General features: G+C 38.8%; 1 protein-coding gene across 1 annotated transcript; it reads right to left on the reverse strand.

Moving 5' to 3' along the window:
- Positions 1–472: 472 nt before the first annotated feature.
- Positions 473–4,990, reverse strand: KLHL31 (kelch-like family member 31). Its single transcript, XM_006835722.1, has 2 exons — positions 3,799–4,990; positions 473–1,230 (listed from the first exon to the last, which is right to left on the reverse strand). Exons 1-2 carry the CDS (start codon positions 4,968–4,970, stop codon positions 498–500), a joined length of 1,905 nt encoding a protein of 634 aa, XP_006835785.1. The 5' UTR covers positions 4,971–4,990; the 3' UTR covers positions 473–497.
- Positions 4,991–15,420: the final 10,430 nt, after the last annotated feature.

Here is a 15,420-nt window from a genome sequence, read left to right on the forward strand (position 1 = left end):
TTCAAATACATAAAATCTATAAATAAGAATTTTAAACTTTCTAATAAAGAGAAGAGAGGAAGATGACAAACTTTTGCACATGAAATCACTTATTCATATAAACTCCACGAGTGCTAAAATGTAAAAGCAAAATCTTCAATGAAGGTGTAACCGCTTTACATTCAGGCAGCATGCCACACTGGACGAGTGCCAGCATCGAATTCCGTCTGCCACCCAGTGGCCGCTGCAATAAAGTTTCTCTCCTTTATCCACTAAAGCCCTGTGTTTTGTTTAAAAAAAAAAAAAAAAAAGCGAGGGGGGCAGGGGGGAGACCCAGAGGTAGATTGTGCCATGCCAGAATTAAAAACCATCAAGACACATGACCCATGTATTTAAAAATATAATCATTGTAGTAAATGTTATATATTTCCCTTTCGCTAACTCAGCGGTTAACCACGTGGCTCTACGAATAAATACTAGTGCCTCCTGCATCCCTGCATCCCTGCATCTACCTGGGTTCAGATACTGACTGGCACCGAAGACACCGAGCTGGCCCGCGATTCTCGGGTCACGTTGTTGGGCATGGAGAGGGTACAGCAGGACACGCCCACAGTGGCCTCGGGCAGCTCGTCCTCCTCCGTCCACTCGTTGAGCTCCGGGTGGAAGCACTGGATACATTTCTTGTACTTCTTCTCACCCTCATTCCAGCCCCCCACCAGGTAGGCGCGGCCGTGCAGCGCTGAGGCGCCGGCGGTGCTCACGCCCACCTGCAGCGGTGCCGCGAAGCTCCACTGGCCGGCCGTCGGGCTGTAGCACTCCACAGTCAGCACGTCCACGCGCTCTCCGCGCGGTCCCAACTGGCTGCCCCCCATCACGTACACCCGATCGCCCAGCGTGACGGCGCAGTGCCAGCCCCGCGGCGTGCTCAGGGCAGGCCGCTCCTGCCACGCATCGCTGGCAGGGTCGTACGCGCACACGGAGCGCGAGTACGCGTTGCTAATGTAGCCGCCAGTCACCAGCACACGGCCGTCGACGACCGCGCTGGCGTGGCAGCAGCGCGCCACCTCCAGGGGTGCCTTCGGCTGCCATTGATTGGTGGAGGGCACATAACACTCCAGCGAGGCCAGGCTGCCTTCCGCGTTGCGGCCGCCCACGGCGTAGAGCAGCCCGTTGAACACGCTCAGGCTGAAGTGTGTGCGCTTCTGGTTCATGCTGGCCAGGTGTATCCAAGTGTTGAAGCGGGGGTCATATCTGGAAAAGGCAGAGAAAGTGTGATGTAACGCCCACGGGACCCAAATTACTCCCTATGCCATAATGTGGGAACCTTGACAATATCCTTGGAGAAACTAGGGACCTAGATCAGCGTTTCCTGTGGAGCCAGTAAAAATGTGTGACACTTGGTGATGTCTCCCCATCTCTCACAAGACCACTTCCTCTATCAGGCCATGAGAGCTGGAGCTTCCTGATTCCGTTCTTTCATATTCAAATATCCATCAACCCAATAGAAATTATGAGTTATGCATACGGAAGCTGGTGTGATAGTTAAGGTTTTGTGTCAACTTGACTAGTCCTGGATTCTTAGTGATTCTCAGTGATTTTGCAGTTGTTGTTGTTGTTTTTAAGTGCTTGTTGAGTCAATTCCGACTCCTAGCGACCCTGCACAGGGTTTCCAAGGAGAGGCTGGTGAGCTTGAACTGCCGATCTCGTGGTTCAAACGGACCTCAGGTGGAGTGCTTATCCTACAGTGCCACACCAGAACTCCTGGAGTCTTAGTGATTTGGCACTTAAATCCTAGTAATTCCCCATGCTGAAATCTAATAGAATGTAATCACTTTCTCTATAATGTGATCTGATCTGATGTGATCAGCCTAGAACTGATATAATTTACCTTATGTGTTGTAAATTCTCACTTCTATCATATTAATGAGGTCAGATGCAATCTATAGGATTAAGCTTGATTTTGAGTCTATCTCTTAAGAAATAAAAGAGATTAAGCAGGTAAACAGAGCTCAAAGGGACCTACTACCACCAAGAAAGAAGAGTTGGGAGTGGAATGCATCCTTTGGACCCGGGGTCTTGCACTGTGAAGCTCCTAGATTCCCAGGAAGCTTGATACCCAGATGCATGGAGATCTCCAAGGAATGTTGGGCCTATACATGCCAAAAGCAGACAAGGACCTGTGTCTAGAGCTGACAAGAGAGAAAGTCTTCCTCTATAGCTGGCACTTTGAATTCGGACTTGTAACTTTCTAAACTGTGAGAGAATACATTTCTGCTTGTTAAAGGTGGTATTTCTGTTATAGCAGCACTAGATAGCTAAGACAGTGTAGTATTTGTGGCAATAAAATGAGGGGAAATGGACAGACTAATTGTCCTGGTGTGGTGCTGCAGGTTAGTGCGCTGGACCTCAAGGTTGGTTTGAACTGTAAAGTTGGCGGTTCAAACTCGCCAACCGCTCCTCGGAAATCCGATATAGAGTTGCTGTGAGTCGGAATCCACTCGATGGCACTTAACGACTGACTAAAACCCGTTCTACCTATCTTTAGCCACTACCCATCCCTAGCTAATTCTCACTGCTTAATTAAGATAGGGGTTGACTGACTGAACGTCTCCGTTTTTCTGGACACCCTAATTTGTCCTGGCATTGCAACAAGTAAAAGCTAAGTCACGCAACCAAGCTTTCTGTCTTCTATTTCAAATGAGATAGTGGAATTTATGTCCAAAAGCATCAACAAAAGGCTTAACTTTTGATAGCTTCTCTATTTTCCAGAATGTGTTAGCAGGTAAGACTTTTTAGGTTAGGAATGTATGTTTTTAAGTGCTCAGCACTACAGTTATTATACCATAAGCACTGAAATCAATATCACAAAAAAGAGCAACTCAACTTTATTAATAAGTGAGTAGGAAGGAAGAACATAGGTCATCAAAGTAAACTAATATTTTCCTGTTTTCATAGTTTAGATGTAAACACAAAGCTCACTCCTTTAGTTTGAGCTTTGTCCTATTTACCCTTAAATCAAACTAAACTATAATTACAAAGGGTGAAAAACAACTAATTGTTGGGAATCTTTTAAATTATACACAAACATAATGAAATAATATATATTTTTGTAATATTCTGTATAAATTCCCAGATCTTATGCTACTACCATGATATAAGCAGGACTTTTACTTTAATATGAATCTTTCATTTGCATGGTATTTAAATTTTATATCACAAATACAAAATAACAGTGATATTTGAGTCTTATTTTATGAAGGATTTATTTTTCTTTTTAGTACTGACATTTTCTATGCTATTCAGTTTTCAAATAAATCATAAAATTAATCAATTATTACATTTTTAATGATCTCATCCTAATTACCATTTATGAATCTGACAGGCCTCAGTAGCAGTCACTTACAAGATGTTCGGTATTATATTTTTAATCTTTTTTAATCACTTAGTGTTAAAAACTAGATTTTTCACCCAGTTTATTTTTAAAAGGCAGTGTATTATGAAGAGAACATGACTAGAAATGAGAAAATATAAATTAGTGGTACTTCTCTGAGTATCATGTCTCCTATATCTAAAATAATAATAATCTTATTTTCCCAGAAAGCCTTACAGAGTGGTCTCAGAAATGGAGCGTGTATAATATTAGTGAATGCCCTTTATATAATGCAATTTGCTATATATACATGAAGGTGGCATTATTAGTATTATATTGGCTTATTGAGCCCACGAACTTATCTAACAGTCATGATTAATGTGCTTTTATGCCAGGACTATTTCCCCATGATATCGAACCATTTTATTTCCTAATAAAAGATTAAGTACCTGCAGAAATTGCTGACTGCATGCTTGGCTTGATTTCTCGCATCATTCTGGTCTTCACCACCAGCCACATAAAGAAATCCATCCATCACAGCCACACACTGATTAAAGCTCTTGGCTGGCATTTCTGTAAGCTTGCTCCATCCATTTTCAGGGTCTCTGTATAAGATGTCTCTACTGAGGGACTTCTCAGTAAGGCCTGGACGGCCCCCGACAGTGACTAGAACTCGGCAGCCCCCACGGATTCTTGTGCGTCTAGACTGCAATGTGTTTTGATGATAGGGAAGTAAGTGGTAGTTCATAGCATCTACAAGAAGTTTGTGACAGTCTGCATCTTGCATCATTCTTGGTACAGACTGAACATAATTGACCAGGTCTTGAGCAGAGATGGTACCGAAACGAATATTGCTAAGAAGATCTGCAGCATATTTCACTCTCTTTTGGTCAAATTCTAACCATCTCATTGCAATCTGGAATGCTACTATTTCAGAAGGCAACTGTAAGTCATCGTCTATAAGAAGTTCATTTATTTGCTCAAAAGTAAGTTTCATAAACTGTTCTGATTCTGCAAATTCAAGGAAGTTATCCCGAATAAATCGTTGGGCTGCTGCTTTTGCGTTTTTCAGGGAGTATGTTTCAGCAATGTTAGCAATGTACATGCAGTTCTCAACACTCATCTCCCGTATCAGAAAATCACTGCACATCTTTACAAGAGTATGGATCTGAAGATAAACAGCAGCAGAAATAATGCTTCCTATTGTATACAAGGAGAGAGTCAACTTTCCTGTGTAGGCATATGCAATGACTGTGGCCAGACCCAGTGGTGCTATATCATTGAGATCCACCCTTTGAGTAGATGGATCTTTTTTTAGGATGTTGTAAAAGTACTCACTGCATGAAGCCATCACTGACTTGTGAACATCAAAGGATTTGGTTTTGGTGCCAATGACTAAGTCGCAAAGGAAGTTCTCCTGACGCATTTTACTTAAACCTTCTAAGAGGTTGGAACCATAAGAAGCATCTGTTAATTCAGAAGAAATGCAGCTAAGGCCATTGCCTCCGTCTAAGAGCCCATTTAAAGCATTTAGTTTATTTAGAGGGCTGTCTTCTACAATTATAGTCATCTCATTAATATCTCCTTTGTTCTTTTTGACAGTCTTCTTTTTGGGTGCCATGTTGGCAAATGCACTGCCACAGGCAAGAACTTGCTGAAAAAAAACAAAAACAAAATCATGATTTTATTTTAATTGTGTTTTGAACTTTCTAATGATGCACTGAGAAGCTTTATTTTGATAAGAAAACAGGATTTTAGTGGCATAGAATAGGTTAACCCACAGAAATAGACAAATGAGGTACCTATTTTGTTGGCAGTTTCTTTCAGCATCAAACATGGAAGATACTTCTAGTAAGATTTATATTACCAAATACAACCTCTCGATAGCTATGTTGCTAAGAAATTATTATATAGCAGAAATGACCAAAATTTCTCTGAACAGTATAGTAATTACAGAATAGTAGCTAAATATCATTTGAAAAGTTCATTTTTCTCTCGTGAAATAGTGAGTTGTAACCACTCTGAAGGTTTTTTCTCAATAAAATAGTAAAGTTCAGGAAAATTCTACCCATGCAGTAAATACTATGTTGTTGTTGTTAAGTACCATCAAGTTGTTTCCAACTCATAACGACCCTGTATATGGTTTCCAAGGAGAAGCTGGTGAGCTTGAACCACCAACTTTTCGGTTCAAACTGACCTTGTAGTCCAACACATTAAGCCACAGCACCACACCAGGAATCTGGAAAATACTATAGGAGATGATTTTATTTCCAGTAATAAAGAAACATATTTTAAGAGCTATGCTAGAAGTGAATTTAGTGAAATTTATATGATGGTGGTTATGTGCCCTAGAGTCAGTTCCGACTCATAGCGACCCTTACAAGGTTTCCGAGGCTGTAAATCTTTACAGGAGCAGAAAGCCTCATGTTTATCCTGCGGGACAGCTAGTAGTTTCGAACTGCCAACCTTGAGGTTAGGAGCCTGATTCATAACCACTGCGCTACCTGAGATCCTTAATGAGATTTATATGATACACATTAATATTGCCCAAAGATTTAATGGAAGAGTGGTTCTACATTCTTATATGGAACTATTAATGCAAATTCAGTAAAATCCTAGTAATTATCTCTTTAACATTTTTTCCTTCTTAGATACTTCGTAAGATGATCCAGAGTTCAATTAGAGGAATAAATATGAGAGTCCATCCAAATAAGAATTTGTTTATAAATGAAAGAATAGTGAAGGTGGGACTTGCTCTATCAGATATAAAACCGTGAAGAAATCAGTATCAGTTGATTCGAACTCATGTCAAACCCTGTGTTACAGAATTGCTCCATAGGGTTTTCTTGGTTGTAATCTTTATGGAAGCAGATTGCTAGATTTGTTTACCATGGCATTTCTGGGTGGAATTAAACCACAAATCTTTAGGCTAGTAGTTAAGTGCTAATCATTTGTGCCATCCAGAGAAATATATATATGTTGCTATGAGTTAGAGCACATATTGTAGTTGTTAAATGCTGTCAAGTCTGTTCTGACTCATAGCAACCCTGTATAAGATTTCCAAGGAGCAGCTGGTGGATTTGAACTGCTGACCTTGTGGTTAGCAGTCCAGTAGCCACAGCAGGACTCTCTCTATATATCTAATGTATGGGATTGCAGTGGCTCCGTAAGATAAGCATTGGGTTGCAAACCACAGGCTCTGAAGTTTGAGCCTGCCAGCCGCTCTGCCAGAGAAAAATGAGGCTTTCTGCATCCTCCAAGACCTGATACAGGGTCGCTATGCATTGAACCAACTCCACAGTGCTTAACAACAGCCAACAAAAACAACAAATGTATATGTATACAAGGAGTCCTATGGGTTAAATGTGCTGGACTGCAAAGTCTGTTTGATCTGCAAAGTTGATGATTCAAGCTCAGCAGCCGCTCCTCAGAAACCCTATACAGAGTCACTATGGGTTGGAACTGACTCGATGGCATTTAACAAATGACAATACACACACACATATATAATATAAATGTTGTGTGCCATTGAGTCAGTTCCTACTCATAGCAACCCTGTGAGCTGCTAGTGAGTTTGAACTGCCAACCTTGTGATTGATTACCAGTTCATTGCTTAACCTACAACGCCATACCATATATTTGTGTCTATATATATATATGAATAAATGTGGCACTTATAAATCAGTGGGTAAAAACTTATAATGATAGCATTAGTTCAATTTATTTCTTACTTTACATATTCACTAAAATAATTTTCAGATGAATTAAATATTTAAATGACATACACATACAAAAACTTATATAATTACTTGAAGAAGCTAGGTAGTAAAGGATCCTCTGATACAACATCTGGAAGCCATAAAGAAAAAACTGGAAATATCTGAATATAGAAAAAATGAGAACTTGTACAAAATATCAATTATTTAAAAGATAAGCAACACACAGGGAACATAAATATTTGTAGCATACTGAATATAATATATCAATTGCTATAATACTCAGAGACCTTTTACAAATCATTAAGAAAAATGAAGAAAGATTATGAACTGGTAGTTTATAGAAGATTAAATGCAAATAGCCAATAACTATTCTTTTTAAAAGTTAAACTTGATGCTTATCAGAGAAATGTCAACTGAAACCCAGAGATCCTTTTTTCCCCCAAAATTTTGCTTATCAGACATTTAAAATTTTAAGATTCATAACAGTAAATATTGATGAAGAACTCTCCATACATTGACATAATCTTTTGGATGATAATGTGGCAATGTCTATTTTTTAAATTCCCTACTTTTACCGTTTGACACTGAAATTCTATAACTAGGAATTTTCCTCATAGACATATTCCTATATCACAGAGACATACATTTATAAAGATCTTCACATATGAAAGATAGTAGCCGCTTTCCCATTATCAATGTTATAGATATTTAAAGAAGCTTTTAAACCTGTAAAGTGTGGATTTAGCTCTAAATGTATGTCTGAGAGGCTCTAGTAGTAAACACAACTTGAAATAAATTTAAGTTTACCAAATATATACGTTGTTGTTGCTGTTGTTAAGTGCCGTTGAGTCGATTCCAAGCCATAGCGACCCTGTATAGGGTTTCCAAGGAGCAGCTGGTGAGCTTGAACTGCCGACCTTGCAGTTCAAACGGCTTTGCAGTCTGGCATATTAACCCACAGCACCACACCAGGACTCCAAATACACCCCCCAAAATATTCCAAACTCACCGCCATCAAGTCGATTCAGATATAGGATCCTGTATAGTGTTTCCAAGATTGTAAATCTTTGTTGTTGTCGTTGTTGTTATGTGCCATGGAGTAGGTTCCGACTCATAGTGACACTGTACAAGGCTGTAAATCTTTACGGGAGCAGAAAGCATCATCTTTCTCCTGAGGAACAACTGGTAGTTTCGAGCTGCTGACCGTGAGATTAGCAGCCCGATTCATAACCACTGCGCCACGCAGAAAGCCTCATCTTTCTTCTTCAGAGCAGCTAGTGGGTTTGAATTGCCAGCCATGCAGTTAACAGTACAGTGCTTAGCCTATAGCATCATCAGGGCAGCTTAAAATCTGTTTTTAACCTTTCTCGAAAAATTAAGTCTAAGCCTCGGAAGATACCTATCACTTGGATCTTTAAGTGGATTTGATTTGCAGCATGGTAACATACACCTTTGTGAGATCACTGATGTGGCACAATTCAATAAGTCAGTTTGGTATATAGTATTAAGCATAATTGATAAGATTACACAAAGTTGTATCTCTACACTGTTGAGCAGTGATGTGCCAGTAAACTGACTATTTGGAGAAAAAGTCCTGATTTATAAGGTGCCCCTTTCTTTGGTGCTAAAACACTCATTATAGGGAGTCCTAGTATGGTGCTGTAGAATAAGCACTGGACTGCTAACCACAAAGTCAGCATTCAAACCCTTCTTGGAAACCCTATACAGTGTCGCTTGAGTGGGAACTGACTTGGTGGCACTTAAGAGGAATGATACGTTATGACTGATTTTCAGACATCGACTGTGTGGCACCCAGCTTGCTAATTCCTGAAAAATTAATTATCAATTTTCATGAGCTCTAAGATATCTCTATATGAGTGCATACATATATCATAATCCTACATTGTTCACCTAGCAGTAACTTACATGTCTTTCCATATTAGAACATACATAAATGTTCCTCACTCTTTCTAATAGCTGCCTGGTATTGCATAATAAGGATATCTAATTCAACTGTTTGATGGATATTTAGTTGTTTTACACTTTCTTTGTATGTGTGTTTATTTGTTCTAAAATCTCTGTTGATTTCATTGTGAGTTGTAAAACTCAGCTTTGATCCTCCATGAAAGGTCTTGAGTTTAGTTAAATGGAGTGTGTGTTTAAGAAATTCCATAACTCTACTATTTTATTTGCCCCTATTCCCTTTTCTTGCAGAAGGAAAGCAGCAGGTAAGTAGGAAACAGAGAAGGCCTGTTTCTTTGACAGGATTTGTGTCTCCTCACTAAGTTCAAACAGTCATATTTACATTTATATTTGTTTACAAGACTGTAGCCTATGTACCCTTCCTCATTCTTTCTGTGCCAACAATTCATAATGCGTCATTACCTTGTGACATAGATTTTGAATCAACCATCATTTTCATCTTCAAATGCATTGGACTTAAATGTTCAGTTCCTTTGTTGGATTTTTTTTTAGAAATTTCAAAAAATTTTGTTCAGCAAGCAGTTAGTAGACACCTACTGCTGTGTGGGCTGCACTGTGCTGAGAATACTAGAGCATTACCACATGCAGTTTATGTTGGAAAGACAAGTCAGGACAAGTACAAAACGATAAGGAGCTAGGTATGCACAGCAGAGGGGGAGCGAACTGAACAGCAGCAGTTTCTGCCACCTAGCACAAATGTGTCTTTGGGGAAGCCTAGTCTATGTTATGGGAAGGATCCTTTTGGCCAGTATCTGCCACCTGCATATTTAGGGCTAATAACCATGCATTGGTTTAGAAGACACCCTGAACCTGACAAGCAATTTGAACGTTCCAGAAAGAAATGCCAAATATTTTGTTTATCCATTATTATAAGGTTACTTCAGTGGTGGTATGCAGGGATGATATTATTAGCATGGTGGTTACAAGTCGGGCTGCGAACCTCAAGGTCAGCAGTTCGAAACTACCAGCCGTTCTGTGGGAGAAAGATGAGGCTTTCTGCTTCTGTGAAGATTCACAGCCTCAGAAACACTATACAGGGACGTTATGTGTCGAAACTGACTCCATGGCACATAACCACCACTACCAGCAACTGATAAAGCAGGGACCCACTAACCAGAATCAGGTCAGACTATAGTGCTAGAACTGGATCCCAGAGGTCTGTGTGTAACTTCTGGATAAGTGAGGCTAAAGGCTTCCTGGGAGAGGGGTGGGTGGGAGGAATTTATGGAGTTCCAGCCCATTGCCTTCAAGTCAGTTCCAACTCATAGACACCTTGTAGGAAGGGTAGAGGGGAACTGCCCATAGAGTTTCCAAGGCTGCAATCTTTATAGAAGCAAACTGTCACATCATTCTCCTATTGAACATCTGGTAGGTTCTAACTGCCAAGTGCTTAAATACTACACCACTAGGATTCCTTCAGGTGGCTATTTGCCTATTTACAAATTCAATACAGGGGCATCTCATTATTTTAACACTGGGTGTACTACATTGAAACATACTGGTTTATATACAGTGTATACTTTTTCTGAGATTATTTTTGCTTTTGTTGGGAATGGAGATCTCTGGAGAAGAGAATCCAGCCTCAACAACACAGTGATATGTTGGAATGAAGACGAAAAAGGACCATCAGGGATTTCTATATGAAGGAGTAACAATATTTGCTTTCCAATTCCATATCTTACTTTTCTATATTATTATTTTCTTATGTCATCCTTTTATAAGGTATCCTCAAGTATCCTTAAATACTGATAAATAGCCATCTTGCTTATTCTTTGCTTTTAGAAATACCATATAATATAGTTGTAAAGACCGCAGTCTCTGAAGAAGGACTGTCTGGGTTTGAACACCTCCCAGGCTCAAATAAAGCCTCTACCTAACAGATCCTCCCAATGATATAAATTATTAGCTTGGGAGTGGAAGGATGTGGGGAGCTACCCAGGTAGTGTGAAAGGGTAATGTTTCAGAAGAATTAAGACTTGGAAAAAGGGTGAGTTTCTACCCCTTTCTGTTTTTCAATTTTTATTTTAGCCTATGAATAGGTTGGAGTCTTGGTGTGGCATTGTGAGATAAAGCACTGGAATGAAAAGTCATTTGAACCATAAGGTCAGTGGTTGAAACTCACCAGACTCTCCTTGGAAACCCTATATAGGATCGCTATGAGTCAGAACTGTCTCGACAACACTTCACAACATGAGCAGGTTGGTTGCATTTAGTGCTGCACACAGCAGCTACAAGTCTAATAGAAAGCTCACAGTATTTCTCGGTTAAAAAACCAGAGGACAGAATTTGTGGCAATCACGTGCACTGGAAAGTAAAGTGGATATTGGATATTCTGAAAAGAGAGAACCAGATAGGGAAAGAACCACATTCCATGTATAAAGTCAGCACACATCTTTGACTATACCACATATATGCAGGACAGACTGAAGCAGCCCACCTATAAAAAAATTAATAATAAAATAAACAGACATAGGTTTGAGCTGCTGTCCAAGACACAGAGTTTGTTGTTTGAATCTGTGGTTCTAATTGTTTTTGAGTTTGCAATTTTAATTAGTTATTAAAACAATATTAATACTCTTCAGCAGGATATATCTGAATTCCAAGTCTTCACAGCACAGCATTTACTATTTTCAGGATGCATTGTAAAATTAGCTGACATAACATCCCCATCCCCGCCCCCCCAAAAAAGCCAGAAAGGTGTTACCCATTCTTGAGAGAAACTGTCCCAAGATCTCTCAGATTATGGAAGTGGCAGGCAAGGATTTAAAGATAGTTATTATAACTATTTGCAATCCTGTAAATTAACCTATATTGTTCAATAAAGAAGCAAAATCCATTAATAAAGTGAAATTTCCAGAAATGAAAAATATCATATCTAAAACAAAGCATTCACTTAACAATAGATTTAACAACAAAATGGAGATGAAAGAGTCAGTGAGCTTGATCATAGAGTACTAAAGTTTATCAACCCTCCAGAAAAGAGAGAAAAAGAAAGATTGCACAAAACCAAGCCTGCCAGGCAAGTTGCAAAAGTGTTACATGTAATTGGATTAGCAGAAGAATAAAAGACAGATTAATGGAACAGAAAAAAAACTTGAAGAAAAATGGCTGAAAAATTCCCAAATTTTGATTAATTTGGTAAAAGACATAAATGTATATACTTTCAAGAATGTCAACAAATTCAAAAATAGGATAAACACAAAGAAACCCACAACTGGGCTTATTATGATCCCCAAACCAAACTCACTGTCATCAAATCAATTTCATCTCATAGAAACTTTATAAGAATGAGTAGATCTGCTCCAAGTACTTCGATGCCTGTAAATCATGGCAGAAACACATGGTCACATCTTTCTCCCAAGGTTTAGTTTGTGGGTTCAAACCACTCGCCTTTCAGTTAGCAGCTGAGTGAATGCTTTAACCACTGCACCCTCTCCACCCACTGCCATTGAGTTGATTTGATTTGTATCGACCTGGTATAAGGTTTTCACACTGTAAATCTTTATGGGAACAGACAGTGTTATGTTTTTCCTGTGAAACAACTGGTGGGCTGGAACAGCTGACCCTGTGGCTAACAGTCCAGTGCTTCGCCTACAGTGCAACCAGGAATCCTTTACTATGATCAAACTGCTAAAAAATCAATCAAAGATACAGAGACGGTCTTGAAAGCAGCCAGGCAGAAATGTCACATTCCTGACTTTTCAAAGAAGCAATGGAAGTCACACTTTTATCATCTAAAAGTGCAGAAAGAAAAAAAACTGTCAACTCCGACTGATGAATGTGTTCTTTAAAAAGGAAGGTGAAATGAAGACAGTTTCAGATGAAAGAAAACTTAGAATTCATTGTCAGCAGATGTGCAGTCAAAAAGTTGCTAAAAGAATTTCTGCAGGGTGGAGGGAAATTACACCAGCTGGAAATTTTAAGTTTTAGGGAATGAATGATGAGCGTCACATCTGATAAATGTCTTGAGAAATATAAAACAATTATTTTCCCCTAAAGTTCTTTTTTAAAATACATATGACTCTCCAAAGTAAAAATGATGACATTGTCTAGTGGGGTTTGTAACATATGTAGATACTAATCATATGATAATTGTAGCATAAAGGATGGGGCAATGGTGATAAATTAACCTATACAGTTACAATTTTTCTATCACCAAGGCCATATTTTCCAACTACTGATGCTTCTTGTTTCCAACTTTTGCATTCCAATCACTAATAATTATCAATACACCTTGATTGCATGTTTGATCAATTTTAGACTGACCAAGTTGATTGTTGTTGTTGTTAAGTGCTGTCATGCTGGTTCTGATTAATAGCGACCCTGTATAGGATTTCCAAGGGACAATTGGTAAGGTTGAACCACTGGCCTTGTGGTTCAAACCAACCTTTCTTTCCAGTACTTTATCTGATAGCACCATACCAGGTCTCCTTCAATAGCATCAGTACTGGCTTTAGAGGCTGGTACATGAATTTGAATCATAGTAGTATTAACTGGTATTCCTTGTAGGCATATGGATATTTTTCTATCACAGACAGCAGTATACTTCCAGACATATCTTGAAATGTTCTTTTTGATAATGAATGTGATACCATTCCTCTTCAATTTTTCATTCCTGTCATAGTAAACCATGTGATTGTCAGATTTAAAATGGCCAATACTAGTCCATTTCAGGTCACTGATGCCTAGGATATCGATGTTTATGCATTGTATTTCAGTTTTTACAAATTCCAATTTTTCTAGATTCGTACTTTGTACATTCCATGTTCTAATTGTTAGTGGATGTTTACAGTTGTTTCTCCCCATTTTGACATGTGGACTAGATCAGATGGAATACACAGAAATCAGATTGACTACATCTGTGGGAAGAGATGGTGTTAAAACTCCATATGATCAGCCAAAAAAAGCCCAGAAGAAGACTGTGGAACAGACCATCAATTACTCATATGCAACACAAGGCTGAAGCTGAAGAAAATTAAAACAAGTCCATGAAAGCCAAAATGTGACCTTGAACATATCCTACCTGAACTTAGAGATCTTCTGAAGAACTGATTTGATGCATTAGACACTAATGATTGAACACCAGAGAGTTGGGGAATGATATCAAGGATATCATACAGGAAGAAAGCAAAAGGTCATTAAGAACAAAAAATGGGAATAAAAAAAAGACCAAAATGAATGTCAGAAGAGACTCTGAAACTTGCTTTCCAGCATAGAAATGCTAAAGCAAATGGAAGAAATAAGGAGGTAAAAGAGCTAAACAGGGTAAGAGCTGAATAAGCTTAAGAGCAGCTTAAGAAGACAAAGTCAAATATTATAATCAAATGTGTAAAGATATGGAGTTAGAAAACCAAAAAGGGAAAACATGTTCAGCATTTCTGAAGCTGAAAAAAACTGAGGGAAAAATTCAAGCCTAGACTGCAATACTGAAGGATTTTGGGGGAAAATTGAATGATGTAGAAAGTATCAAAAGATGGAAAAACTGCACAGAGTTACTGTACCAACAAAGAAAATGGTTAGTGTTTAACCATTTCAAGAGGTAGCATATCATCAAGAGCCAATGATACTGAAGGAAGAAATCCAATGTTTACAGAAAGCATTGGCAAAGATCAAAGCTCTGGGAACAGATGGAATACAAATGGAAATCTTTGAACAAACAGGTGCAACACTGGAGGCACTCACTGATATATACTAAGAAATGTGGAAGATAACTACCTGGCCAACTGATTGGAAGAGAACCATATTTGTGCCAATTCTAAAGAGAGGTGATGGAATGGAATGTAGGAATCATCTGACGGTAACACTAATATCACATGCAAGTAAGATTTTTCTAAAGAGATAATTCAAAAACCCCTGCAACAATACATTGCAGAGGTACAAGCCAAATTCAGACAAGGACATGGAACAAGGGATATCATTGTTGACGTCTGATGAATCTTGGTTGAAAATTAAGAATACCAGAAAGATGTTTACCTATGCTTTATTTACTATGCAAAGGGTTTCGACTGTGTGGATCACATAAATTTTCCAGTAGCTCATTAAAAAAGTAAAAAGAAGCAGGTTAAATTAATTTTGGTAATACATTTTATTCCACTGTGTATACCCAAAACATCATTTCAATATATAAATTGCCTTTAAAAATTAATGAGAATATTCAATCTGTCTGGGTGGGGCTGATGAAAGGAGATAAGGATAGCACTCATGTGGCACAATAGTGAATAATTGCTATCAGGACTGACTGTGAGGATTGGAAATGTAAAGGTAGATGTTTTGTAGCAAAAGGAGGGGAGTGGTTGACTTTGCAGTCCAGGAGCTGAGGTCCCTGGGATCATCAAGGGAGAAGAGCGGAATGTGGGACCCTACCCAGAG

The sequence above is a fragment of the Chrysochloris asiatica genome, unplaced genomic scaffold (assembly GCF_000296735.1).
Source record: "Chrysochloris asiatica unplaced genomic scaffold, ChrAsi1.0 scaffold00019, whole genome shotgun sequence".
NCBI lineage: Eukaryota > Metazoa > Chordata > Mammalia > Afrosoricida > Chrysochloridae > Chrysochloris > Chrysochloris asiatica.